Source organism: Elephas maximus, chromosome 2 (assembly GCF_024166365.1).
Source record: "Elephas maximus indicus isolate mEleMax1 chromosome 2, mEleMax1 primary haplotype, whole genome shotgun sequence".
Classification (NCBI taxonomy): Eukaryota; Metazoa; Chordata; class Mammalia; order Proboscidea; family Elephantidae; genus Elephas; species Elephas maximus.
Window position 1 is genome coordinate 232,436,916 of NC_064820.1, and position 27,467 is coordinate 232,464,382.

The window sequence follows — 27,467 nt, forward strand, 5'->3', positions numbered from 1 at the left end:
GCTAGTATACAGATATAGAAGTGTGTTCTATATATTGATTTTTCATAAGCAGTAATCTTTCTTGACTTTCTTACTAAGTCCAGTAATTTATGTTTTGGATTTTCTGAATTGATAATCATATAGTCCAGGACCGCCATTTCTATCTTTTCCAACGTTAATACCTTTGATTTTACTTTCCTCCTTCTTGTGCTGTACACTGTTGAATAGAAGTTGTGACTGCTAACATCTTGTATTGTTCCAACTTCAAATGGAAAGCTTTCAAGGGCTCAAGGGTTTTAACATTAGCTGGTGTTCTCTGTAGTACTCTTCTTCAAAATGTTGAAAGTTTGCTATTATTTCCGGTTTGATACATCTACCCGTGGCTGTTGATTCTGACTCATAGCAACCCTATAAGACAGAGTAGAACTGCCCCATAGGGTTTCCAAGAAGTGGCTGGTGGATTTGAACTGCCAACCTTTTGGTTAGTAGCCATAGCGCACCTTAGCTCTTAACCACTGCACCATCAGAATTTTTATCGTGAATTTATCCTGAAGTTTATAAAATGCTTGTTATGTATTTATGATGTTAAATTTTATCACTTTTTTCTGCATTTATTGAGGCAATCGTAAGGTTTTTCTCCTTTAATCTGCTGACGTCATGGATAATATTGATTTTCTAATTGCTAAACCAACCTTGCATTCTATGGCCTTATATTATCTTCTTGAAATATTGCTGGATTCACTTTGCCAATATTTGGTTTAGGATTTTGGCATCAATATCCTTAAGAGGCTGGCCTGTAATTTTAATTCTTCATACTTCCCTTGCCAGGTTTTGCTCCTGATGTCATGTTCACTACCTAAAATAAGTTGGAGAGGGTTATCTTTTTTTTCTCTCATCTGGAAGATTTTCCACAAGCTTGGAAAAATTTAAAAAAAAAAAAATTTGGAAAAATTTATTCCCTAAATATTTGTTAGAACTTACTAGTCAAGAAAGATTAGATTTTGCTCATGACAAAAAAAAAAAAAGGTATTAATAATTACATTTCTTGAAAGGCTATAGAACTGTTTGGATTGTCTGTTTCTTCTTGAGTAAGATTTGATAGAGTTTTCTAGGAATTGATCCAACTTTTCAAAACTTTTAAAATTTATTGGCATAAAATAATTTGTAATATTCTCTCATAAAAATTTTTCAAAAAGGTACACACCCATTTGTTCGTATCTTCACACACACACAAAGCACTAGATACTGGTCAAATATCAAACTGTTAAGTGGTATACCTCATGGTCAAATGTGGGACTGCAGACCCACATTCAAGGTTAAAACTCTTAACAAAAGGAAAATAAAGTTCATTCTCAGACTTCTCTGTGAACCGGCAGGAGGGACGGGTAGACACCCACTGACCATGAAGGGAATTCTGTGAAGTGACCACTGCTCGACCAGGCAGCGGCCGCCACCACAGCAACTCATCATGTAAATTCACAAGGCGTGCTGGGGTGCTGTAAGCTCCTTATTCCTTCTAATTCCTAAATTTATATGCCAAACCCCAAAGGAAATTTAACACAGAGTGTTCTAACTAAAGACAAATGGAAAACACAATTTGCTTTAAAAAGAGAATCCCAAATCTCACAGGAGCATATCTACCAATCCCTCATTCTTCCATTTACTTTACACAGACCTTACAACAACACGGGGTTCTGGATTTCATGCATAAAAGTACACAGAGGGCTTCCACATCCACGTCAAAGGACAGCAACCGTGGCCCAGAGCACTCAAACTGTGATCACTCAAAGATTAGTCTTAAGATAATGCCAGTATGGCTGGGCGGTCAAAGTCTCCCGTCCCCAGCTTCAATGGGATTCAAACATCTCTCATTAGAAGCCCCTTGTGGTGCTCGACGAGGGCATGTGCCAGCTGCCAAACCAGCCAACAGGAGGAGGATATTCACATATCCCAGGTGAGAGACAACTGGTCTACCTTAGACCCTAAGCATCAGACAGAGCCACAGTCCTGGAAACCAAAGAAGACAAGGAGGGTTCTGGCAGGGGCTGGGAATGAGTGACTCACCATTCCTGCCTGGAAACACCATCCAAGGGGAAGAGAACAGCCCCTCTCCCTTTCGTACACACTCCCTCGGAACAGCCTCCTTTGCTTTCAGCCACAGGCAGGAATATGGGATAGTGAGAGGATGGGGGACAAGACATGAAGTCCAAGGACAAAGGGCCCCAGAGTCCATTGGGGTGATAAGTCAGTCCCATCATCTTCCTCAAACAAGGCAAATGGCCACCCACCTGTGACGTCCAGGCGGAAGGAGACCTTCTGGCCGCTGGCCTCACAGCTGTACTCCCCTGCATCCGCCTTGCCCGCCTGCTGCACCACCAGACGCCGCCCACGGCCTGTGGCCTCCACATGGACCCTCGAGCTTGAACTCAGCTTCTTCCCGTCCTTGTACCACATCACCTCCGTCTGGGCCTGGGCCACCTCACAGCTCAGTGTGGCGCTGGCCCCCGCCTCAGCCCGCACCTCGCTCCGTGCTGGCTGCTCCTTGGCAAACACCACTGTGGGCTCTGGGGACAGGGAGGGACATGGGTCAGAGACACAAACCTGGTGCCAACCCACTTCACAGACACTGAAGTACCAGAGTTCAATAAATTTTCCCTTGAGCCAGTGACGTCATGTGTCTTGAGCTCACAAATGCAAAGAGCCCTATCATGGAACTGCAGGTGTCCAATTTGGGCATGGCCTCACTCTAGCAATTCTTTAGGTTGGAGGGAGGTGGCTGAGGCTGTTCCAGCCTCCAAAACTGCTAATTTTTATCTTTCCCAAGTGGCAGTGCTGAGTTGGTGTGGCAGTCTTGGTCATGAATGTATCCCTACTGTGCAGCACATGGTATGTCCTCCATAAAGTTATTCCCCCTAAAAAGGTCTAACTTACATGTAGCAAAGTGCTCGTTGTGGTTCAATAACATTTATGTGTACATACCCCAAGCAGCCATCACACTTATCAAATACAGACCATTTCTAGTCTCCCAGTGACCGCTGACCCCTCCCAAAGGTGACCACTATCCTGGTCTCTTTCACTATAAACTATTGTTGCCTGTTGTTTGATTTCTCCTAAATTGAATTATACATTACATACTCTGGGATCTAGTTTCTTTAACTAAATGTCTTGTCCATAAGATTTATCCATGTGTTGGATGTGGCAGCAGTTTACTTTCTAATACTGTATAGAATGCCATAGCATGAATACATCACGATTTAGTTTTCCTTTTCCATTGACAGTCATTTGGGTTGCTTCCAATTTGGGCATGCTATTAGCAAAGCTTCTATGAGCACTCTTGCAGGAATCGTTGGTGGATATGTAACTGTTGGCACGGAGTGTAGACCTGTCTTCAGCTTTAGTAGATATTGCCAAACAGTTCTCAAAAATGGTTGTACCAACTGACAGTCCCACCAGTGGTGAGTGAGAGCTCCAGTTGTTCTACATCCTTATCAACACTTGATATTATAAAATTGAGTTCTTGATGGCCCAAGTCCCCACTGAGAAGGGAGAGTGAAGAACTGAGTCTCATGCTCTATCTGTTTCCCCTCAAGATATTTGATGAAACCTGAAGGTGCAGAGAGGAGCCCTGATGGTACAGTGGTTAAGCACTCTGCTGCTAACGCTACACAGTGCAGGGGGCTAGGAATCCAGGCAGAAAACCTCTGGAAAGCAGAGGGAAATTTTCAATCTCTTGCAGTTCTGAGGAGACAAAAATTAGAGTTCAGGATTGGCTTATGGAGAACCCCAATTCACACCTCAAGCTCTTAGCAGAAATCCTTGGAGAATTTTGCCCAGGGTCAAGAGTGAACTAGAAATGGATAACCCTTATCAAAACTACAATGAAGCCTAGAGTCAGCTCAGTTTCAAAATGAATGAAGGTTCTTAGTCCTCCTCTATCTGCCTAGCGAAAGAGGAATCCTCTCTGGAGTAAGATCCACAACATCCATAGTCAACAATTTTTAAGATCTAAATGTCTTAATGTCTAACAGTCAATTGAAATTTTGCAGGCATCCCAAACACTGGAGCAAAGATGGAAGAAAGGGAATATCAGGTGATTCAGCATTAGATTTATCAGACAACAGATCAAAGATAAAGAATTCCATTTGAGAACAAGATACTATTAAAATTAATCAGGGAGCCATTGTCTGGGAAGCAGTGAGTTTCTGGTTACGGTGATGGGAAATTTGGCATCAATTAAGGGTAATGGTTGAACAACATGACTAATATAATTGATATCAATAAGTTGTACACCCAAAAAAGGTTGAATTGGCAAATGTTGTGTTACGTATATTTTTATGACAACAACAACAACAAAGAGCAAATGCTGATGCTGCTTATATACAACTGAATACGTTGTGGGATTTGTTTTCTTGATTTGGAGGTTTAGGGTCATGGTTTCACGGGATATCACAGTCAATTGGCCTAATATTGTTTTTACCTCCTAATTTGTTACATAATGTGTCAGGTCTTAAAAGCTTCCAAGCAGCCATCTAAGGTACAAAAATCGGTCTCTATTTGCCTGGAGCAGCAGAAGAACAAGGAGAGTCAGAAACTGGAGGAGGGACTGGAATCTGTGTCTACCTGCCTCCATGAACAACTGCCTCATTTATCTTGAGACCAGAAGAATTGGATGGTGCTGGGCTACCATAACTGAATGTTTTGATCAAAGATTTTCTAGCAGAATCCTGATCAAAAGGGAGAAAATATGGAACAGAATTTAAAGTTTTCATGCATCCAGACTTTCTGGAGCCATTGAGGCTGGATGACCCCTCCAAAACTATTGCCCTGAGATAATCTTTAACCCTTAAACCAAAAATATTCCCCTGAAGTCTTCTTTAAACCAAACAATAGTTTCATTTAATTAGTAAAGAATGTATTCCTTGAGCACTATACTCTTTCAAAGAATTATCTGCATGCAATCAAATTGATAACAGCAACTGAAAGGTTATATGAGAAGCTTAGGAGACAATAAGTTTATGTTAATTATGGTGGAATAATTTGGAAAACGATGAGAATGGTTTCACAATCTGAAGAATGTAATGAATGTCACTGAATTACGCATGTAGAAATTGTTGAATTGGTATGTGTTTTGCTGTATATATTTTCACACAAAAAAATAATAATTTAAAAAAAAGAGAAACAAAAAAAAATTAATCAAATGAACGTTCCCAAACTTGAAAACACAATAACTAAAATAATTACACTATCAATGGGATGGGCAGCAGATGAGATGCTGCAGAACACAGAATTAGCACCCTGGAAGGCAGGTCGATAGAAAACATCCAGACTAAAGCCAAAACCAAACCAAACCCATCGCCATCAAGTCAATTACAACTCATAGTGACCCTATAGCGACCCTATAAGACTGAGTAGAATTGCCGCGTTGGGTTTCCAAGGAGCGCCTGACGGATTCAAACTGCCAACCTTTTGGTTAAGCAGCCCAGCTCTTTACCACTACACCACCAGGGTTTCCCAGACTAAAGCAGAGAGAGGAAAAAAAAGGATTAAAAGGCAAAGACAGAGAAGGGAGGAGCAAGAAGGGGAAATAGGAAAAAGGGAGGGAGGTAGAGGAAAAAAATCAACAAAAGCAAATACTAGTTCTCAGAAAAGGATAATAAAATTGCTATAAATGACATGCCTCTGGCCAGAATGATTAAAAAAAAAAAAAAGGAGGGAGAGAAGCACAAATCTACCAATGTCAGGAATGAAGTAGGGGACAATACTAAAGATCCAACTGATACTTAAAAACCAATACGATCTACATGATTATTGTAGTTCAATAAAGTGTTCACAAAAAAATAAGTTAAAAAGAACCTTTCCCTAAATCTCACACCTTACCCAAAAATTAACTTTCACTGGATAATAGATTTAAAAGTAAAATGTGAAACGCGAAAACTTTTAGAAGAAAACATAGGGGAAAACCTTTGGCATCTAAAAAAATCCAAAAACCCAGTGCCGTCGAGTTGATTCCAACTCATTTGGCATCTAGGACTGGCTCAGAGTTCTTAGACATGATACTAAAAGCACAATCTATAAAGGAAAAACTGATAAAAAGGACTTAATCAAAATTTAAAACTTCTGCTCCGTGAAAGACTCTGTTAAGAGAATCAAAGACAAGCTACAGGCTGGGAGAAAGTATCTGCAAACAATCTAACTGACAAAGGAGTAGTATTTAGAGTATGTAAAGAGCTAACAAAACACAACAGTTAGAAAAAAAAAAAAAAAAAATCCAGGTAGAAAATGAGCAAAAGATACAAAGAGACCTTTCACCAAAGAGGATACACAGATAGGAAACACAAAGAAACAGGTTCAACATCACTAGAGACCAGAGTTCCAGCCATCAGGAAAAACGCAAATTAAACCCTGATGAGATATCCTCCATACCCGCCAGAAAGAGCTAAAATATTAGTGGTAATATCAAAGGTCACAGTGTCACCAAAAATAATAATAATTTTAAAAAAGAAAGTAAAAGAAAATAAAAAAATTAAACGAATTGCCTTATAAATTTATAGTCATTTTCCAGAGCAGCTAGTAAGACGGTTTGTTACAAAGCTAAACATGAAGATATTGTATGACCCAGAACACAAACTTCTGGGCATTTATCCTGGAGAAATAAAAACGTGTGTCTGTACAATAACTTATACATGATTGTTCATAGCAGCTTTTTTACAAGAGCCCGAAACTGCAAACAACCCAGCTACCCTTCAACGGGTGAACAGTTAAACAAACTACAGTGCACCCATTTTGTGGAATCCAACTCAGCAATAAAAAAGAACAAACGACTGATACACGCAACAACCTGGATGGAGCTTATGCTGGGTGAAAAAATCTCAGTAGGTAGAAATGACACGTTGTGTGATTCCATTTATATACCGTTCTCAAAATGACAAATTACCGAGATGGAGAAAAGATTAGTAGTTGCTAGGAGTTAGGATGGTCCTGGGGACAGGGTAGGTGTGAGCACAGGGGAAATCTTTGTGGTGATGGAACAGTTCTGTACCTTCATTGAGGCAGCAGTTGCATGAATCTACACATGCGGAAGGTCGCACCCAAGTATACAGTCACATCATTCACTGTCAATGTCCTGCTTTTGATATTATACTGCAGTTACGTAAGATGTAACCACTGGAGAAACTGGGTGAAGGGCACCAGGACCTGTCTGTACTATCTTTGCAAATTCCTCTGAATCTATTATTATTTCAAAATGAAAATACAAAGCAATAGGAGGCTGTGATGAACAACAATAAGGGAGCTAGTTTAGCTGGAACGTGCTAAAGCAGAGGGAGAAGTGAGCAGGCCGGGTCTTAGGAGGACCTCAGGGACAAGCATGGCCTTTGGCTGAATGCTAAGTGCAGTCGGGCCATGGAGGGTTCCAGCAGGGGAAGGCCAGGATCCCATCAGCACATGAGTGGGATCACTCAGGTAGCTGGAGTGGGAGTGGACTCAGCTAACGGGGAGGAGTGGGCCACTGAGGAGACAGAGAAATAGGACTGGATTCTGGATGTCCTGAGGAAGAGGTACAGGAATGGAGGCAATGAAGTCCAGGCTGAGCCTGAGTAGGGGTGGAGGCCCTGAGGCCAGGACGGCTGAAGTGACTGGAATCGATGCAGATGCAAGAACAGTGTCCAGGCATCCACCGCCATAAGGGGCTTGCAGGGAAGAAAGATCACAGTGGTGACCAGTGCTGGGGTTGCAGCTCGATATGTCAAATGTGGTGATGTGAAGAGCTTTGTGAGAAAATACGCCTTGAATGGGACCTCCCCAACCATTGCCTGGTCATGCTAGTCAGGAAGAAGCAGGGGCCTCAGGAACCCACCTGTGACATCCAGGTGGAAGGAGACCTTTTGGCCGCCAGCCTCACAGCTGTACTCCCCTGCGTCCGCCTTGCCCGCCTGCTGCACCACCAGCCGCCGCCCACGGCCTGTGGCCTCCACACGCACCCTCGAGCTCGAACTCAGTTTCTTCCCGTCCTTGTACCACGTCACCTCCGTCTGGGCCTGGGCCACCTCACAGCTCAGTGTGGCGCTGGCCCCCGCCTCAGCCCACACCTCGCTCTGTGGCGGCTGCTCCTTGGCAAACACCACTGAGGGCTCTGGGGACAGAAAGGGACACTCAGTCAGAGATACCATCTAAGTCAGGGAGAAAACAATGGACAAAGAAGGCCTGGTCGGAAGCCAGGAGATCCAGAAGCTACTCCAGGTTCTGCCTCCAGCTCTGTGACCTGGAGAGACCCCAGGCCTTTCTGAGTAATGACTCACTGCTGTGCATTTATACCTCCTGCCACTGATGTGGGGTGTTTCCTGGGGGGATGTTTTGTGAGACTGCTCCTGGGCACACATTGCTCCAGGAGAGGACCGCAGGGTAGGGATGCCTGTGCACCATCAACCTGACCAGATGACACCAGGAACATTCCCACCAGCAGCGCACGGGAGTTCCTGGTGCTCCACGGCTGAGACCACTCTTAGTATGTCAGGTGTGCTAACTCCTGGCCATCTGCTGGGCGTGGGGCTCCATCTCACCTTGGCATTCATGTGCATTGTCCGGAAGACTGTTACAGGCAGCTCCTTGTCCAAGTTTATTCACCATTTCTGTTTCCTGTCCTATGGTGTCACTGTTTAAGTCTTTACCCGGTTTTCAATACCATTGCCTGTCTTTTTCATATTTATGTTTGGAGTTCTTTATATACTTAAATGCTGGAGCACAGACAGTTTTGTGTGCTGTGACTATCTTTCCCACCTGTGTTGCTTACGCTTTTACTCCTTATGATGTCTTCTGATGAATGAAAGTTTTTAGTAGTCAATGTATATATATGATATATACATATATATATTATTTTTTTTAAACCTGTTGCTGTGGAGTCAATTCCAACTCATAGCAACCCTACAGGACAGAGTAGAATAGCCCCATATGGTTTCCAAGGAGCGCCTGGTGGATTCGAACCGCTGATCCTTTGCTTAGCAGCTGTAGCTCTTAACCACTACGCCACCAAGATTTCACAGATATAGATATCAGTCAAATATATTAATCACGTTCTTGGATTGGTGGATTTTCTGTCCTCTTTAAATTTAATTTTTTTTTTTTTAAGAAATCTGCTTAACAAATCTTTCCTTAGCCCAAGGTCATAAATAATCTATGTTTTCTAAGAGCTTTATTGCTTTACATTGCACAATGAGGACTAACCCACTTATTAGTTTATTTTTGCATGTGGTGTGAGGTAGGGATTCAATTTTACTTATTTTTTTGCATATTGTTAAATGGGCCAACCACCATTTATGAAAAGACCGTCCTTTCTGAACTCTTCAAAGGCACCATGGTAAAAAAAAAAAAGGGGGGGGTGGGGGAGAAGAGCCCAGTTATGCATAGGTCTGTTTCTGAGCTCACCATTCTGTTCCTTTTATCTGTTCATCTATCCCTACATTGAGACTCTGCTGTCTAATTTACTGTAGCTTTATGGTAGATCTTGGTATCCAGCAGAGCAAATGCTCTCACTCTGTTCTTCTTCAAGAGTTTAATGGTCATACTCAGTCCTTAAAATCAGCATGCCAATTTCAAGTCCTTCCCCACACCACCACCAAAAAAATCTTTCATTTGGATTTTCGTTGAGAACGAACATCTTTAAATCTTCCATGTATTTACTTCCCTTTATGTAGATCTTCTTTACTGGCTCTCAAAAACATTTAATAATGTTCCCCATGGAGGCCTTAAACATCTCCTATTAGACTTGGAATTAGAAGCCTGATACTTCTGACGGTATTGTCACTATACAAAATTTCAATTTCCAATTGCTTGTTGCTGTCAGTTTGTGTCTGTCAGTTTGTTGTACTGTGGGGGCTTGTGTGTTGCTGTGATGCTGGAAGCTATGCCACTGGTACTCAGATACCAGCAGGGTCACCCATGGAGGACAGGTTTCAGCTGAGCTTCCAGACTGAGACAGACTAGGAAGAAGGACCCGGCAGTCTACTTCTGAAAAGTATTAGCCAGTGAAAACCTTATGAAGAGCAGCAGAACATTGTCTGATATACTGCTGGAAGATGAGCCTCCCAGGTTGGAAGGCACTCAAAATATGACTAGAGAAGAGCTGCCTCCTCAAAGTAGAGTCGACCTTAATGACGTGGATGGAGCAAAGCTTTCGGGACCTTCATTTGCTGCTATGACACGACTCAAAATGAGAAGAAACAGCTGCAAACATCCATTAAGAATTGGAACCTGGAATGTATGAAGTATGAATCTAGGAAAATTGGAAATCATCAAAAATGAAATGGGACGCATAAACATCGATATCCTACGCATTAGTGAGCTGAAATGGACTGGTGTTGGCCATTTTGAATCAGACAATCATATAGTCTACTATGCTGGGAATGATAACTCGAGAGGAATGGTGTTGCATTCATCGTCAAAAAGAATGTTTCAAGATCTATCCTGAAGTACAACGCTGTCAGTGATAGGATAATATCCATACGGCTACAAGGAAGACCAGTTAATACAACTATTATTCAACTTTATGCACCAAGCACTAGGGCCAAAGATGAAGAAATAGAAGATTTTTATCCGCTGCTGCAGTCTGAAATTGATATAACATGCAATCGAGATGCAGTGATAATTACTGGCGATTGGAATGCCAAAGTTGGAAACAAAGAAGAAGGATCGGTAGTTGGAAAATATGGCCTTGGTGACAGAAACAATGCCGAAGATCTAATGATAGAATTTCGCAAGACCAACGACTTCTTCATTGCAAATACCTTCTTTCACCAACATAAAGGTGACTATACACATAGACCTCAGCAGATGGAACACACAAAAATCAAATTGACTACATCTGTGGAAAGAGATGATGGAAAAGCTCAATATCATCAGTCGGAACAAGGCCAGGGGCCAACTGTGGAACAAACCATGAATTGCTCATGTGCAAGTTCAAGCTGAAACTGAAGCAAATCAGAGCAAGTCCACGAGAGCCAATAATGACCTTGAGTATATCCCACCTGAATTTAGAGACCATCTCAAGAATAGATTTGACCCACTGAATACTAGTGACTGAAGACCAGACGAGTTATGGAATGACATCAAGGACATCATCCATGAAGAAAGCAAGAGGTCACTGAAAAGACAGGAAAGAAAGAAAAGACCAAGATGGATGTCAGAGGAGACTCTGAAACTTGCTCTTGAGGGTCGAGCAGCTAAAGCAAAAGGAAGAATTGATGAAGTAAAAGGATTGAAGAGAAGATTTCAAAGGGCAGCTCCAGAAAACAAAGTAAAGTATTATAATGACATGTGCAAAGAGCTGGAGATGGAAAACCAAAAGGGAAGAACACGCCTGGCATTTCTCAAGCTGAAAGAACTGAAGAAAAAATTCAAGCCTCGAGTTGCAGTAGTGAAAGATTCCATGGGAAAAATATTAAATGACGCAGGAAGCATCAAAAGAAGATGGAAGGAATACACAGAGTCATTACACCAAAAAGAATTAGTCGATGTTCAACCATTTCAAGAGGTGGCATATGATCAGGAACCGACGGTACTGAAGGAAGAAGTCCAAGCTGCTCTGAAGGCATTGGCGAAAAACTAGGCTCCAGGAATTGATGGAATATCAATTGAGATGTTTCAACATACAGATGCAGCGCTGAAGGTGCTCACTTGTCTATGCCAAGAAATATGGAAGACAGCTTCCTGGCCAACTGCCTGGAAGAGATCCATATTTATGCCTATTCCCAAGAAAGGTGATCCACCCAAATGTGGAAATTATAGAACAATAACATTAATATCACACGCAAGCAAAATTTTGCTGAAGATCATTCAAAACCGGCTGCAGCAGTATATGGACAGGGAACTGTCAGAAATTCAGGCCAGTTTCAGAAGAGGGTGTGGAACCAGGGATATCATTGCTGATGTCAGATGGATCCTGGCTGAAAGCAGAGAATACCAGAAAGATGTTTACCTGTGTTTTATTGACTATGCAAAGGCATTTGACTGTGTGGATCATAACAAACTATGGATAACACTGCGAAAAATGGGAATTCCAGAACACACTTAATTGTGCTCATGAGGAACCTTTACATAGATCAAGAGGCGGTTGTTCGGACAGAACAAGGGGATACTGATTGGTTTAAAGTCAGGAAAGGTGTGGGTCAGGGTTGTATTCTTTCACCATACCTATTTAATCTGTATGCTGAACAGATATTACCAGAAGCTGGACTATATGAAGAAGAACAGGGCATCAGGATTGGAGGAAGACTCATTAACAACCTGCATTATGCAGATGACACAACCTTGCTTGATGAAACTGAAGAGGACTTGAAGCACTTACTAATGAAGATCAAAGACCACAGCCTTCAGTATGGGTTACACCTCAACATAAAGAAAACAAAAATCTTCAGAACTGGACCAATGAATGATATCATGATAAACGGAGAAAAGATTGAAGTTGTCAAGGATTTCATTTTACTTGGATCCACAATCAACAGCCATGGAAGCAGCAGTCAAGAAATCAAAAGACACATTGCTTTGGGCCAATGTGCTGCAAAGGACCTCTTCAAAGTGTTGAAGAGCAAAGATGTCACCCTGAAGACTAAGGTGCGCCTGAGCCAAGCCATGGTATTTTCAATCACATCATATGCATGTGAAAGCTGGATAATGAATAAGGAAGGCCAAAGAAGAGTTGATGCCTTTGAATTGTGGTGTTGGCGAAGAATATTGAATATACCATGGACTGCCAGAAGAACGAATGAATCTGTCTTAGAAGAAGTACAACCAGAATGCTCCTTAGAAGCAAGGGTGGTGAGACTGCGTCTTACATACTTTGGACATGTTGTCAGGAGGGATGAGTCCCTGGAGAAGGACATCATGCTTGGCAGAGTACAGGGTCAGCAGAAAAGAGGAAGACCCTCAACGAGGTGGATTGACACAGTGGCTGCAACAATGAGCTCAAGTATAACAACAATTGTGAGGATGGCACAGGACCGGGCACCTAACAACAACAACAACAGTATATAAATAATGACGTGTGTTTGTATATTCATTTTGTAGGTGGCAATTATTCTCGATTCTCCTACTACTGCTAATAATTTATCTTTTGGGTATTTTGTGTTTATAATCATATCATCAGTGAATGACACTTTCATTGTTTCTAACTTGTATACCTTTTATTTCATTTATCTCTTTACTATGCTGTACAATCGTGGATAGAAGTGGTGACAGTGGGCATCCTTGTACTGTTCCAATTTTAAAGGGAAAGTGTTCAAGGTTCTACTTTAAGTACAAAGTTTCCTACATTTTCTGTAGTTTTTGTTGTTGTTAGTTGCCATTGAGTTGGTTCCGACTCACGGCGACCTTATGTATAATATAAAAAAATAATATACCTGATATATATTGCCTGATACTAAGCCATTTTCATAAGCTTTTATATGTTTGAGTCCATTTGATATGGCTACTGTTCAATCTATCTCATTGAAGGTTTCCCTTGTTTTCATGGACACTTTGTTTTACCAAATATGATGTCTTTTTCTAGAAATTGGCCTTTCCTGATAACGCACCCTAAGTAAGCAAAACGAACTTTAGCCATCCTTGCTTCTAAGGAGTATTCTGGTTGTATTTCTTCGAAGACTGATTTGTTCATTCTTCTGGCTGTTCACCAACACTGCAATTCAAATGTGTTAATTCTTCTTCTTTATCAAATTAAAGAAGTTCCCTTTTATTTCTAGTTTGTTAGGGATTTTTTTTACCATAAATTGATGCTAAATTTTATCAAATACTCTAGATTAAGGATATGAAGTTTTATCAAGCACTTATTCTGCATTTATTGAAATAATCAAATAGTTTTTCTCTATCGATCTGCTAATTTTATAGTTTATATTGATTTTTGTTTTTTGTATTAGTTTCCCATTTATTTTTTTGCTTATCTCATAGTTTTGTTTTGTTTTTTTAATGTGCTTTAGGTGAAAGTTTACAGAGCAAATTAGCTTCCTGTTCGATAGTTGTACGCTGAGTGTTCCACGACAATGGCTGCATTCCCCACAATGTGTCAGCGCTCTCCCCATTTCTGCCCTGGCTTCCCCGCTTCCTCTTGTCTAGTTTTTGTTTATACTGATTTTCTAATATTGCTAACGCTAAACCAAACTTGCATTCCTAGACTATGACCCTGGTCATAGCATATTATCCTCTAGATATATTGCTAAATTCTCTGTGCCAAAATTTTCTTTAGGATATTGGCCTTGATATCCATAAGAGACAGACCCATAATTTTAACTCTTGATTCTCTTTTTGTCAGATTTTAGTATGCTAGCTGCATAAAACGAGTTGGAAAATGTATTATTTTTTGTATTCTCCGTAAGATTCTCGATAAACTTGGAATAATTTCTTTCCAGAACAGTACACACATGCTTATATTTTGCTCTGTGAGAAGATTTTTAACTACCGGGTCTACCGTTTTACTGTTATAAGGCTGTTTGAGTTGCCTGTTTCTTCTCAAGTCAAAAGTTTTCTAGGAAATTGTCAATTTAGCAAAACTTTTCAAAATTATTTGCATAAAATAATTGTTAATATTCCATTATAATAAAGCTCAAGAGATATATATCAAGGTGTTTGGTATCTATGGAGCCCTGGTGGCACAATGGTTAAGAGCTCAGCTGCTAATGAAAAGGTCAGCAGTTCGAATCCACCAGCTGCTATTTGGAAACCCTATGAGGCAGTTCTACTCTGTCCAGTAGGGTCACTGTGACTTAGAATCAACTCAACGGCAACAGGTATACCAATAAAGTTTTACATTGTTGGTGTTGTTAGGTGCCGTGGAGTCAATTCTGACTCAGAGCAACCCTACAGAGGACAGAGTAGAACTTTCCCATAGGGTTTCCAAGAAGCAGATGGTGGATTTAAACTGACAACCTTTGGTTAGCAGCTGTCCTCCTGCCCACTATGCCACCAGGGCTCCAAAATATTATATACTGATGAATGTATTATGTTGTGACCCCTAGTGGTCAAATGTGGGAATGTAGCCCTAATTTGAGGTTAAAAGACTTTAAACAAAAGGAAAATAAAGTTCATTCTCATACTTTTCTATGAACCAGCCAGGAGGGTACAGACACGCAGTGATCATTAGGGGAATTCTGTGAAATAAATACTGCTTTACCAATCTGTGGTTGCTATTACAGTAACTCATCATTAACAAGGTCTGCTGATGTGGCCAAAACCAAGCCAAACCCATTGCCGTCGAGTCAATTCTGATTCATAGTGACCCTACAGCAGAGGCTACTTATTACTTCCTATTCCTAAATTTATATGTCAAACTCCAAGGGAAATTTCATACAAAATATTCTAACTGAAGACAAAGAGAAAATGCTATTTGCTTTAAAAAGAGAATCTCAAATCTCATTTGCTTTCAACAGACCTTACAACAGTACACGGATCTAGATTTTATACAGACAAGTGCACAGAGGGCTTCCACATTCAGGTCAAAGGAAAGCAACAGTGGCTCAGAGCACCCAACTGTGATAACTCAAAATTCAGCCTTGATACCACTACTGAACATTTTGATCAAAGATTCTATAGAAGAATCCTGATCAAAAGGGAGAAAATGCAGGACAGAATTTCAAATGCTCATGAAATCCAGTCTTTCTGAGCCATAGAGGCTGGATGAACCCCAGAAACCACTGCCCTGACATAATCTTTAAACTTTAAACCAAAGATATCCACTGACATCTTAAAAACAAATAGTTCAGCTTAACTAGTAAAGAGTATCTGCCTTGAGCATTGTGCTGTTTTAAGATATATCTATATGGGACCAAACTGACAACAGAAAATTGAAAGGTTAGACGGGAAATTAAGGGGGCAATGAGTTTATGTTAATGGAGGAGTAACAACTCAGAAACGGAGGGTAAAAACAGTTGCACAGCTCCAAGAATGTAATCAGTTTCACTGAATTGTACATGCAGAAATTGTTGAACTGGTGTATGTTCTGCTGTGTATATTCTCAACGACAACAAAAATAAAATAAATTATTTTGAAAAAAGATTAGCTTGGAGATACCAGTATGAACGCATGGCTGAAGTATCTACTTCCATGCCAGAATGGAATTCACGTATCTCAAACTAGAGAAGCCCCATATGGTTGTGGGTAAGGAATGTGGGAATTCCCAGACCAGCCAACAGGAGGACATTCACATATTCCAGGTGAGAGACACCTGGTCTATCTCAGGCCCCAAGCACCAGACAGAGCCAGAGTACTGGAAACCAAAGAAGAGAAGGAGGGTTCTGGGCAGGGGCTGGGAAAGAGTGACTAACCATTCCTGCCTGGAAATACCACCTGAGGGGAAGAACAGCCCCTCTCCCTTCAGTGCACACTCTCAGGACGGCCTCCTTTGCTCCCATCCACAGGCAGGAATGCAGGATGGTAAGAGGAATGGGAAATAAGAAGACATGAAGTCCAAGGATAGAGGACCCCAGGGTCCATTGGGGCGATAAGTCAGTCCCATCATCTTCCTCAAACAAGGCGAACAGTCACTCACCTGTGACATCCAGGCGGAAGGAGACCTTCTGGCCGCCGGCCTCACAGCTGTACTCCCCGGCGTCTGCCTTGCCCGCCTGCTGCACCACCAGCCGCCGCCCACGGCCCGTGGCCTCCACACGCACCCTTGAGCTCGAACTCAGCTTCTTTCCATTCTTGTACCACGCCACCTCCGTCTGGGCCTGTGCCACCTCACAGCTCAATGTGGCGCTGGCCCCCACGTCCACCTGCACCTCACTCTGTGCTGGCTGCTCCTTGGCAAACACCACTGCGGGCTCTGGGAACAAGGAGAGACACAGGTCGGGGCACGAATCTGGTGCCAACCCATTCCACAGACACCGAAGCACCAGAGTTCAGAAAATTTCACCTTGAGCACAGTGACGTCATGTGTCCCGTGGGCTGTCGGGCTTGAGTTCACAACACAAGGAGCCCTGTCACAGAGCTGCAAGTGCCCAAATTGGGAATGTTAGGCTGAAGGAAGGTGCCTGAGGCTGTCCTGGCTCCTCTAACTTCTAGCTTATTTTCTTTCTCACGTGACAGCACCTGGCAGGTGGGGCAGAGCTTTCTTGTTTACCACAGTGAAACCTGTGAGAACCGGAACTTAACAGGACCACCATGTTTTTCCGGGTGTCGCAACTTTTCTGCCTTTCACAGGGTGCAGTTTTACCACTTTTCTATCACTCATTTCAGTGGAAAATATTTGGGTTTTCCTTCTCTGGCAGGTTTCCACCTTACACAGTTTCTGGCTTTAGCAAGTTTTAGCATATTTTACTCTTAGGGTGTGGCAAATGGTATGTCCTCCATAAACTTTATTCTCCTTTTTTTATCAAGCTGTAACTTACATGTAGTATACTAATTGTGACTGTACAGTTCAATAACTTTATATAAACATACCCCCATGTAACAACCAAAAAACAAAAACCCATTTCATTGCCAACTTATAGCGACACTATAGGACACAGTACAACTGCCCCACAGAGTTTCCAAGGAGCGCCTGGTGGATTCGAACTGCCAACTTTTTAGTTAGCAGCCGTAGCACTTAATCACTACGCCACCAGGGCTTCAATGTAACAACCACTCATGTCAAATATAGACCATTTCTGGTCCCTCAGTCACCACTGATCTCTCAGAACGATAACCAGCAGGTTGACTACATCATTATAAACCACTTTTGCCTGTTCTTAATTTTACATAAATTGAATTATACGTTATGTACTCCCTATACAATTATACATTATATACCTTGAATATCTATATTTGTCTGCTTGTTTTCACTCAATATAATATCTGTAAGATTCATCCATGTTGTTGGATATAGCAGTGGTTTGCTTTCTGTTGCTATATAGATGTCATTACATGAACACATCATACTTATTTTTCCTTTTTCATTGAGGGTCATTTAGGTTGCCTCTGAAATAGGCACTCTGAGGCATTTAAGCAGAGAAGCTGGACTATATAAAGAAGAATGGGGTGTCAGGATTGGAGGAAGATTCATGAACAACCAGCATTATGCAGATGACACAACCTTGCTTACTGAAAGCAAAGGGAGGATTGGAAGCACTTACTGATGAAGATCAAAGACCACAGCCTTCAGTATGGATTATCCCTCAACATAAAGAAAACAAAAATCTTCACAACTGGACCAACAAAGCAACATCATGATAAAGGGAGAAAAGATTGAAGTCATCAAGGATTTCATTTTACTTGGATCTGCAATCAACCCCGATGGAAGCAGCAGTCAAAAAATCAAATGACATACTGCACTGGGTGAATCAGCTGCAAAAGACCTCTTTGAAGTGTTAAAAAGCAAAGATGTCACTTTAAGGACTAACGTGAACATGGCCCAAGCTACTGTATTTTCAATCGTCTCACATGCATGCGAAACCTGGACAATGAATAAGGAAGAGTGAAGAACTGATGCCTTTGAATTGTGGTGTTGGTGAAGAATATTGAATATACCATGCCAGAAGAACAAACAAATCCATCTAGGAAGATGTACAGCCAGAATGCTCCTTAGGATTGAGGATGGCAAGACTTTTCTCATGTACTTTGGACGTGCTATCATGAAGGACCAGTCCCTGGAGAAGGACATCACGTGTGGTAGAGGGTCAGAGAAAAAAAGGGAGACCCTCAATGAGATGGACTCACACAATGGCTGCAAAAATGGGCTCAAATATTGAAATGATTGCGAGGATGGCTCAGGACTAGGCAGTGTGTTGTTCCGATAGGTGTTGATAGCACCTAACAATAACAACATGAGCATTTTTGTACACGTCTTTGGTTGGCACGTGTAACTGTTCAGAAATAAGGTGGATATGTGTTTGGCAACTGTGGCTATTATCAAACAGTTTTGAAAAATGGTTGTACCAACTTAGAGTCCCACTAGCAAGGTGTGAGAGTTCCAGTAAGGATGTAGACATCCTTACCAACACTTGATATTATAAAATTAAATTCTTGACGGCCCAAGTCCCCACTGAGACTCAAGAGGAAAGAACTGGGAGGTGGGGCCGAGAAGGCAAAGTAGTCAGACACTTCCAGCGATCCCTCTCACAACAAAGACCGAAAAAAAACAAGTGAAACGATTATATTTATGACAAGCTAGGAGCCCTGAACAACAAAGGCAAAGTCAGAAAACTGAGTGGCTGGGGGAGGGAGAGACAGCTCAGCAGCGGCGAGGAGCTGTCAGACCTAAATCGCCAGGAACCCTCAGGCACCATTCCCTGGAAGGACTGCGGTGGGGCTCACAGCAGCATTCTGGACATGGTTTCTTCAGGGGGAAACAGCAAGCCACACAGCTTACTCACACCTCTGGAACCAGAGAAGAATGACACTCTCAGCAAAAGCAAAGTACTTGTGTTTATTTTAACATGCTCCCAGCCCCCAAGCCGGCTTCAGTGGCTATCGATTTCCCTGGGCCTGAGATAGGCTCTGCTGCATGCCCTGAGCCATTCTCTCACCTTGGAGAAGGAATAAATTAACAACTGGGGGAAAAGATAATCCGTCAGCTCCACTAAGCTGAGGAGCTCAGGACAGAAGCAGCTCCTGTCCAGGCACAAACAGGACCCATGTGGGCCCATATCAGGAGAATAGGCCCTTGTTGGCAGACTACAACTGTTTCAGCTGTGTGGCAGAGAGGTGGGCGTTTGATGTTTGACACCACTTTGCCTATTAAACAGGGTCCTCACCTACCCACATCAGGGGCCTGAGGACTGGCGGCTCCACCCACGTCACCTAGCCAACTGTGACAGGGGTCCAAGGATAAGTGGTACCTCCCAGTAGTTACAAACAAGAGCAATGCATGTCCTTGATCCAGCTGCAGAACCCACCCACCTGTGCACTCTAGGGAACAGGGATGCACTTTCCTCACAGACACTCGGACGACAGTTTTCAGCCCCATGCCTTGTTCAGAGCTTGACCCCCTACTACAACCAGATAAATGTGCCTAAACCAATCACCCCTGCCCCTCAAAGACTGGAGGACAGAGCCTGTATGGCACACTTGATGACCAACTACCTGGACACCTAACCTGAATCCATACAAGAAAAGTGAATGGACTCCTAGGCTCACACACCTGGTAACAGCTCTAGCCATCTGGTGACAGGACGTCAGAGCTTCAAAGGCAAAAACAATCAAGCTAGCTCACTCAAGCAGCCTATTTGGGCATATCAAAACAAAATAAAGAAAGAAGCTAGGATACAGTAGGCAAATGTAAACTAATAAATACCTTATAGATGGCTCAGGGACAACAGTCAATATCAAATCACATAAAGAAGCAGACCATGATCACTTCAACAAGCTCTCAAACCAAAGAATCAAGGAATCTTAAGGATGAAGGTATCTTCCTGGAATTACCAGATTCAGAATACAAAAAATTAATATACAGAACTCTTCAAGACATCAGGAAGGGGATCAGGCAAAACACAGAACAAGCCAAGGAACATACAGATAAAGCAGTTGAAGAAATTAAAAAGGTTATTCAAGAAAATACTGAAAATTTTAATAAGCTGCAAGAATCCACAGAGAGACAGCAATCAGAAATTCAGAAGATTAACAATAAAATTACAGAATTCAACAACTCCACGGAAATTCAGAGGCGTAGAATTGAGGAAGTGAAAGGCAGAATTAGTGAGATTGAAGATAAAACACTTGGCACCGATATATTCAAAGAAAAATGAGATACAAGAATTTAAAAAAAATGAAGAAACCCCAAGAATCATGTGGGACTCTATCAAGAGAAATAACCTATGAGTGACTGGACTACTAGAACAGGGAGGGATAACAGAAAATACAGAGAGAATTGTTGAAGATTTGTTGGCAGAAAATGTCCCTGATATCGTGAAACATGAGAAGATATCTATCCAAGATGCTCATCGAACTCCTATTACATAAGGTAGATCTCAAAAGAAACTCACAAAGACATATTATAATCAAACCTGCCGAAACCAAACATAAAGAGAGAATTTTAAGAGTGGCAAGGAATAAATGAAAAGTCACCTACAAAGCAGAGTCAATACAAATACGCTCGGACTACTTGGCAGAAACCATGCCAGCAAGAAGGCAACGGGATGCCTTATATAAAGCATTTAAGGAAAAAAATTGCCAACCAAGAATCACATAGCCAGTAAAACTCTCTCTCAAATATGAAGGCAAAATTAGGACATTTCCAGATAAAAAGAAGTCTAGGGAATTCATTAAAACCAAACCCAAACTACAAGAAATATTAAAGGGAGTTCTATGGTTAGGAAATCAATAATATCAGATATCAACCCAAGACTAGAACACAGGACAGAGCAACCAGATGTCAACCCACAAAGAGAAATCACAAAAACAAACCAAGATAAAAAAAAAAAAACACCTAAAATAGGGAAACAGTGATGTCATTATGTAAAAGAAGACAACACTGAAACAATAAAGAGGGGCTAAATTTTTTTTTTAAGAAACATAGTCATAGATCTTTCATATGCAGAGGAAGTCAAGGTGACATAAAGAAATAAAAGTGAGTTTAAACTTAGAAAAATAGGAGTAAATATTAAGGTACCCACAAAGGAGACTAACAATCCTACTCATCAAAATGAAATACAAGAAAAAAATAAAGACTCAGCAAAAACAAACTCAACAACGAATAAGAGGAAAAGACAATATATAAAATAAACTACTCAGCACAAAAATTAAGTGGGAAAAAGAAACTGTTAACAGAGCACAAAAAAAAGGCATCAAAATGGCAGCACTAAACTCCTATCTATCCATAATTAAGCTGAATGTAAATGGACTAAATACACCAATAAAGAGACAGAGAGTGGTAGAATGGATTTAAAAAACACAATCTGTCTATATGCTGCCTACAAGAGACACACCTTAGACATAGAGACACAAACAAACTAAATCTCAAAGGATGGAAACATAAATACATCAAGCAAACAACAATCAAAAAAGAGCAGGAGTGGCAATATTAATTTCTGACAAAAGAGACTTTAAAGTTAAATCCAGCACAAAGGTAAGGAAGTACACGACATAATGATTAAAGGGACAATATATAAGGTTTTTTATACCAGGGGGACATAAACATATTAAATATTTATGCACCCAATGACAGAGCTTCAAGATACATAAAACAAACTCTAACAGCACTGAAAAGTGAGATGGACAGCTCCACAATAACAGTAGGACACTTCAACACACCACTTTCGGTGAAGGACAGAACATCCAGAAAGAAGCTCAATAAAGACATAGAAGATCTAAATGCCACAATCAACCACCTTGACCTCATATACAGAACACTCCACCCAACAGCAGCCAGGTATACTTTCTTTTCTAGAGCACATGGAACATTCTCTAGAACAGACCACATATTAGGCCATAAAGCAAAGCTTAATAGAATCCAAAACATTGAAATATTACAAAGCATCTTCTCTGACCATAAGGCCATAACAGCAGAACAAAAGAAAAAGTAGGGAAAAGAAATCAAACACTTGGAAACTGAACAATACCCTGCTCAAAAACGACTGGGTTATAAAAAAAAAAAAAAAAGGGTTATAGAAGACATTAAAGATGGAATAAAGAAATTCACAGAATCCCATAAGAATGAACACACTTCCTATCAGAACCTTTGGGGCACAGTGAAAGCAGCGCTCACAGGCCAATTTATATCAATTAATACACACTTACAAAAAGAAGACAGGGCAAAAATCAAAGAATTATCCCTACAATTTGAACAAATAGATAGGAAGCAACAAATAAAACCCTCAGGCACCAGAAGAAAGCAAATAATAAAAATTGGAGCAGAATTAAATGAAATAGAGAACAGAAAAAAAAATTTAAAGAGTTATGAAGACCAAAAGCTGGTTCTTTGAAAAAAATCAACAAAATTCATAAATCATTGGCCAAACTGACAAAAGAAAAAACAGGAGAGGAAGCAAATGACCTGAATAAGAAATGAGATGGGATATATCACAACAGACCCAACGGAAATTAAAAGGATCATATCATATTACTATGAAAAATTGTACTCTAACAAATTTGAAAACCTAGAAGATATGAGCAAATTCCTAGAAACACACTACCTACCTAAACTAACACAAACAGAGGTAGAACAACTAAATGAGCCCATAACAAAAGAAGAGATTAAAAAGGAAATTAAAAAATTCCCAACAAAAAAAAGCACTGGCCTGACAGCTTCACTGCAGAGTTCTACCAATCTTTCAGAGAACAGTTAACACCACTACTACTAAAGGTATTTCAGAGCACAGAAAAGCATGGGATACTCCCAAACTCATTCTATGAAACCAGCATATCTCTGATACCAAACGAGGAAAGACACAACAAAAAAAGAAAATTACAGACCTATACCTCTCATGAATTTAGATGCAAAAATCCTCAACAATATTCTAGCCAATAGAATTCAACAACATATCAAAATAAATCACCATGACCAAGTGGGATTCATACCAGGTACACAAGGATGGTTCAACATTGGAAAAACAATCAATGTAATCCATCATATAAATAAAACAAAAGAGGAGAACCACATGATCTTATCAATTGATGAAGAAAAGGCATTTGACAGTTCAACACTCATTCATGATAAAAACTCTCAGCAAAACAGGAATAGAAGGAAAATTCCTCAACATAATAAAGGGCATTTATACAATGCCAGGAAACCCTGGTGGCATAGTGGTTAAGTGCTACAGCTGCTATCCAAAGGGTCGGAAGTTCGAATCCTCCAGGCGCTCCTTGGAAACTCTGTGGGGCAGTTCTACCCTGTCCTATAGGGTCATTATGAGTTGGAATCGACTCAACGGCACTGGGTTTTGGGATACAATGCCAGTAGCCAACATTATCCTAATTGGAGAGGGCCTGAAAGCATTCCCCTTGAGAACGGGAACCAGACAAGGATGCCCTTTATCACCACTCTTATTCAACATTGTGTTGGAGGTCCTAGCCAAAGCAATTACGCTAGATAAAGAAATAAAGGGCATCCAGATTGGCAAGGAAGAAGTAAAAGTATCTCTATTTGCAGATGACATGATCTTATACACAGAAAACCCTGAAGAATCCTCAAGGAAGCTACTGAAACTAATAGAAGAGTTCAGCAGAGTATCGGGATACATGATAAACATACAAAAATAAGTTGGATTCCTCTACACCAACAAAAAGAACATTGAAGAGGAAATCACCAAATCAATATCATTTACAGTAGCCCCAAGAAGATAAAATACTTAGGACTAAGTCTTCCCAGAGATGTAAAAGACCTATACAAAGAAAACTACAATACACTACTGCAAGAAACCAAAAGAGACCTACATAAGCGGAAAAACATACCTTGCTCATGGATAGGAAGACTTAACATTGTAAAAATGTCTCTTCTACCAAAACTGACCTATAGATACAATGTAATTGCGATCCAAATACCAACAACATTTTTTAATGACATGGAGAAACAAATCACCAACTTCATATGGAAGGGAAAGAGGCCCCAGATAAGTACAGCGTTACTGAAAAAGAAGAACAAAGTAGGAAGGCTCACTCTGCCTGATTTTAGAACCTATTATACCACCACAGTAGTCAAAACAGCCTGGTACTGTTACAAGAACAGATACATTGACCAATGGAACAGAATTGAGAATCCAGATATAAACACATATGAGCAGCTTATATTTGACAAAGGCCCAAAGTCAGTTAAATGGGGGAAAAAACAGTCTCTTTAACAAATGGTGCTGGCATAACTGGATATCCATCTGCAAAAAAATGAAACAAGACCCATACCTCACACCATGCACAAAAACTAACTCAAAATGACCCGAAGACCTAAATATAAAATCTAAAACAAAAAAGATCATGGAAGAAAAATAGGGACAACGCTAGGGGCCCCAATACATGGCATAAACAGTATATGAAACATTACTAACAATGCACAAACACCAGAACAGAAGCTAGATAACTGGGAGCTCCTAAAAATCAAACACCTATGCCCATCCAAAGACTTCACCAAAAGAGTAAAAACATTACCTACAGACTGGGAAAAAGTTTTTAGCTATGACATTCCTGATCAGCACCTGATCTTTAAAATTTACATGATACTGTGAAAACTCAACTACAAAAAGACAAATAACCCAAATAAAAAATGGGAAAAGGATATGAACAGGAACTTCACTAAACACTCAGGTAAATAACAGATACCTGAGAAAATGATCACGATCATTAGCCATCAGAGAAATGTAAATAAAAACTACATTGAGATTCCATCTCACTCCAACAAGGTTGGCATTAATCCAAAAAACACAAAATAATAAACGTTAGAGAGACTGGAGAGACTGGAACACTTATACACTGCTGGTGGGAATGTATAATGGTACAGCCACTTTGGAAATCGATTTGGTGCTTCCTTAAAAAGCTAGAAATAGAACTGCCATACGATCCAGCAATCCCAATCTGTGGAACATATCCTAGAGAAATAAGAGCCTTTACATGAACAGATACATGCATACCCGTGTTCACTGCAGCACTGTTCACAATAGCAAAAAGATGGAAGCAACCAAGGTGCCCATCAACGGATGAATGGATAAATTATGGTATATTCACACAATGGAATACTACACATTGATACGGAACAATGATGAATCCGTAAAATATTTCATAACATAGAGGAATCTGGAAGGCATTACGCTGAGTGAAATTAGTCAGTTGCAAAAGAACAAATATTGTATGAGACCGCTATTATAAGAACTCAAGAAATAGTTTAAACAGAGAAGAAAATATACTTCGATGATTACAAGTCTACTAATTAGATAGTAAACAAGAACTATTTTAGGTGAAGGGAAAGACAACACACAACACAGGAGAAGTCAGCATAACTGGACTGAACCAAAAGCAAAGACGTTTTCTGAATAAACCAAACTCTTCGAAAGCCAGTGTAGCAGTGGCGGGGGTTTGGGGACCATGGTTTCAGGGGACATCTAGGTCAATTGACATAATTAAATCTATTAAGAATACATTCTGCATCCCACTTCGGAGAGTGGGGTCTGGGGTCTTAAACGCTACCAAGCAGCCATCTAAGAGGTATCAATTGGTTTCAAGCCACCTGGAGCAAACAAGAATGAAGAACACCAAAGACGCAAGGTAATGATGAGGCCAAGAGACAGAAAAAAAAAAAAAAAAAAAAAAAAAACCACTGCCATTGAGTCAATTCTGACTCACAGCGACCCTAAAGGACAGAGTAAAACTGCCCCATAGAGTTTCCAAGAAGTCCCTGGTGGCTTTGAACTGCCAGCCTCTTGGTTAACAGTCGTAGCACTTAACTACTACACCACAAGGGTTTCCAAGAGACAGAAAGGGCCACATAAACCAGAGACTACATCAGCCTGAGACCAGAAGAACTAGATGGTGTCCAGCTATAACCGATGACTGCCCTGACAGGCAACACAACAGAGAACCCCTGAGGCAGTAGGACAGCAGTGAGATGCAGATCTCAAGTACTTGTAAAAAGACCAGACTTAATGGTCTGACTGAGACTAGACGGACTCCGGAGGTCAAGATCCCTAGACATTCTGTTAGCCCAAGACTGGAACCATTCCCAAAGCCAACTCTTCAGATGGGGTTGGACTGGATGATAGGATAGAAAATGATACTGGTTAGGAGTGAGCTTCTTGGCTCAAGTAGACACATGAGACTACGTGGGCAGATCCTGTCTGGAGGGGAGATGAGAGGGTAGAGGGGGTCAGAAGCTGGCTGAATGGACACAGAAATACAGGGTGGAAAGAAGAAGGGTGCTGATTCATTACGGGAGAGCAACTAGGAGTATATAGCAAAGCGTATATAAATTTTTGTATGAGAGACTGATTTGATTTGTAAACTTTCACATAAAGCACAATAAAAAAAAAAGAGTGGAGAATTGAATCCCACGCTGTACTTGTTTCCCTCAAGATATTTGACAAATGCTAAAGCTACACTCAGCAGTGTTCTAAGAAGCCAGGTGGAAATTTTCTGAAAGCAGAGAGGACTTTTAGCAATTTGCAGTGCTAAACAGACAAATATTAGAGTTCAGGGTCAGCTGGGGAGAACCCTAATCCACATCCCAAGCTCTCAGCAGGAATCCTTGCAGAACTTTACCCAGGATCAGGGAAGAGTCAGAGACAAAGACGATCCTTATCAAAACTGCAATGCATACCGGAGTTAGCTCAGTCCCTGAATGAATTAACATTCTTAATCCTAGGTGCCTAGCCAAGGAAAGAGGGAATTCTTTCTCTGGAATAAGATCACATCATCCATATTTAACACTTTTTACATATGATGTCTGACACTCAATCGAACACTTTGTAGGCATGCCAAAGACAGGAGCAAATATTAGGGGAAAAAGAAGACCATGTCTGTTGACCCAGATAATAGAAATATCAGTCTACTGCAAAGCAACAAATAATATCTTAAATAGAGGAAAGGAAACAGATCAAGGACGAAGAATTTCACTA

The 27,467-nt window shown here is 40.9% G+C and overlaps 1 protein-coding gene across 3 annotated transcripts in view; it reads right to left on the reverse strand.

The window, feature by feature from the left end:
- OBSCN (obscurin, cytoskeletal calmodulin and titin-interacting RhoGEF) overlaps positions 1 to 27,467 on the reverse strand; it is a 232,782-nt gene that overhangs the window by 163,469 nt on the left and 41,846 nt on the right. For all 3 annotated transcript variants that reach the window (XM_049875093.1, XM_049875094.1, XM_049875095.1), the window contains 3 exons: positions 16,508 to 16,783; positions 7,835 to 8,110; positions 2,268 to 2,543 (listed from right to left, as the gene is read on the reverse strand). In XM_049875093.1, coding sequence (XP_049731050.1) covers positions 2,268 to 2,543; positions 7,835 to 8,110; positions 16,508 to 16,783 — 828 coding nt within the window. The remainder of the gene's footprint in view (positions 1 to 2,267; positions 2,544 to 7,834; positions 8,111 to 16,507; positions 16,784 to 27,467) is intronic.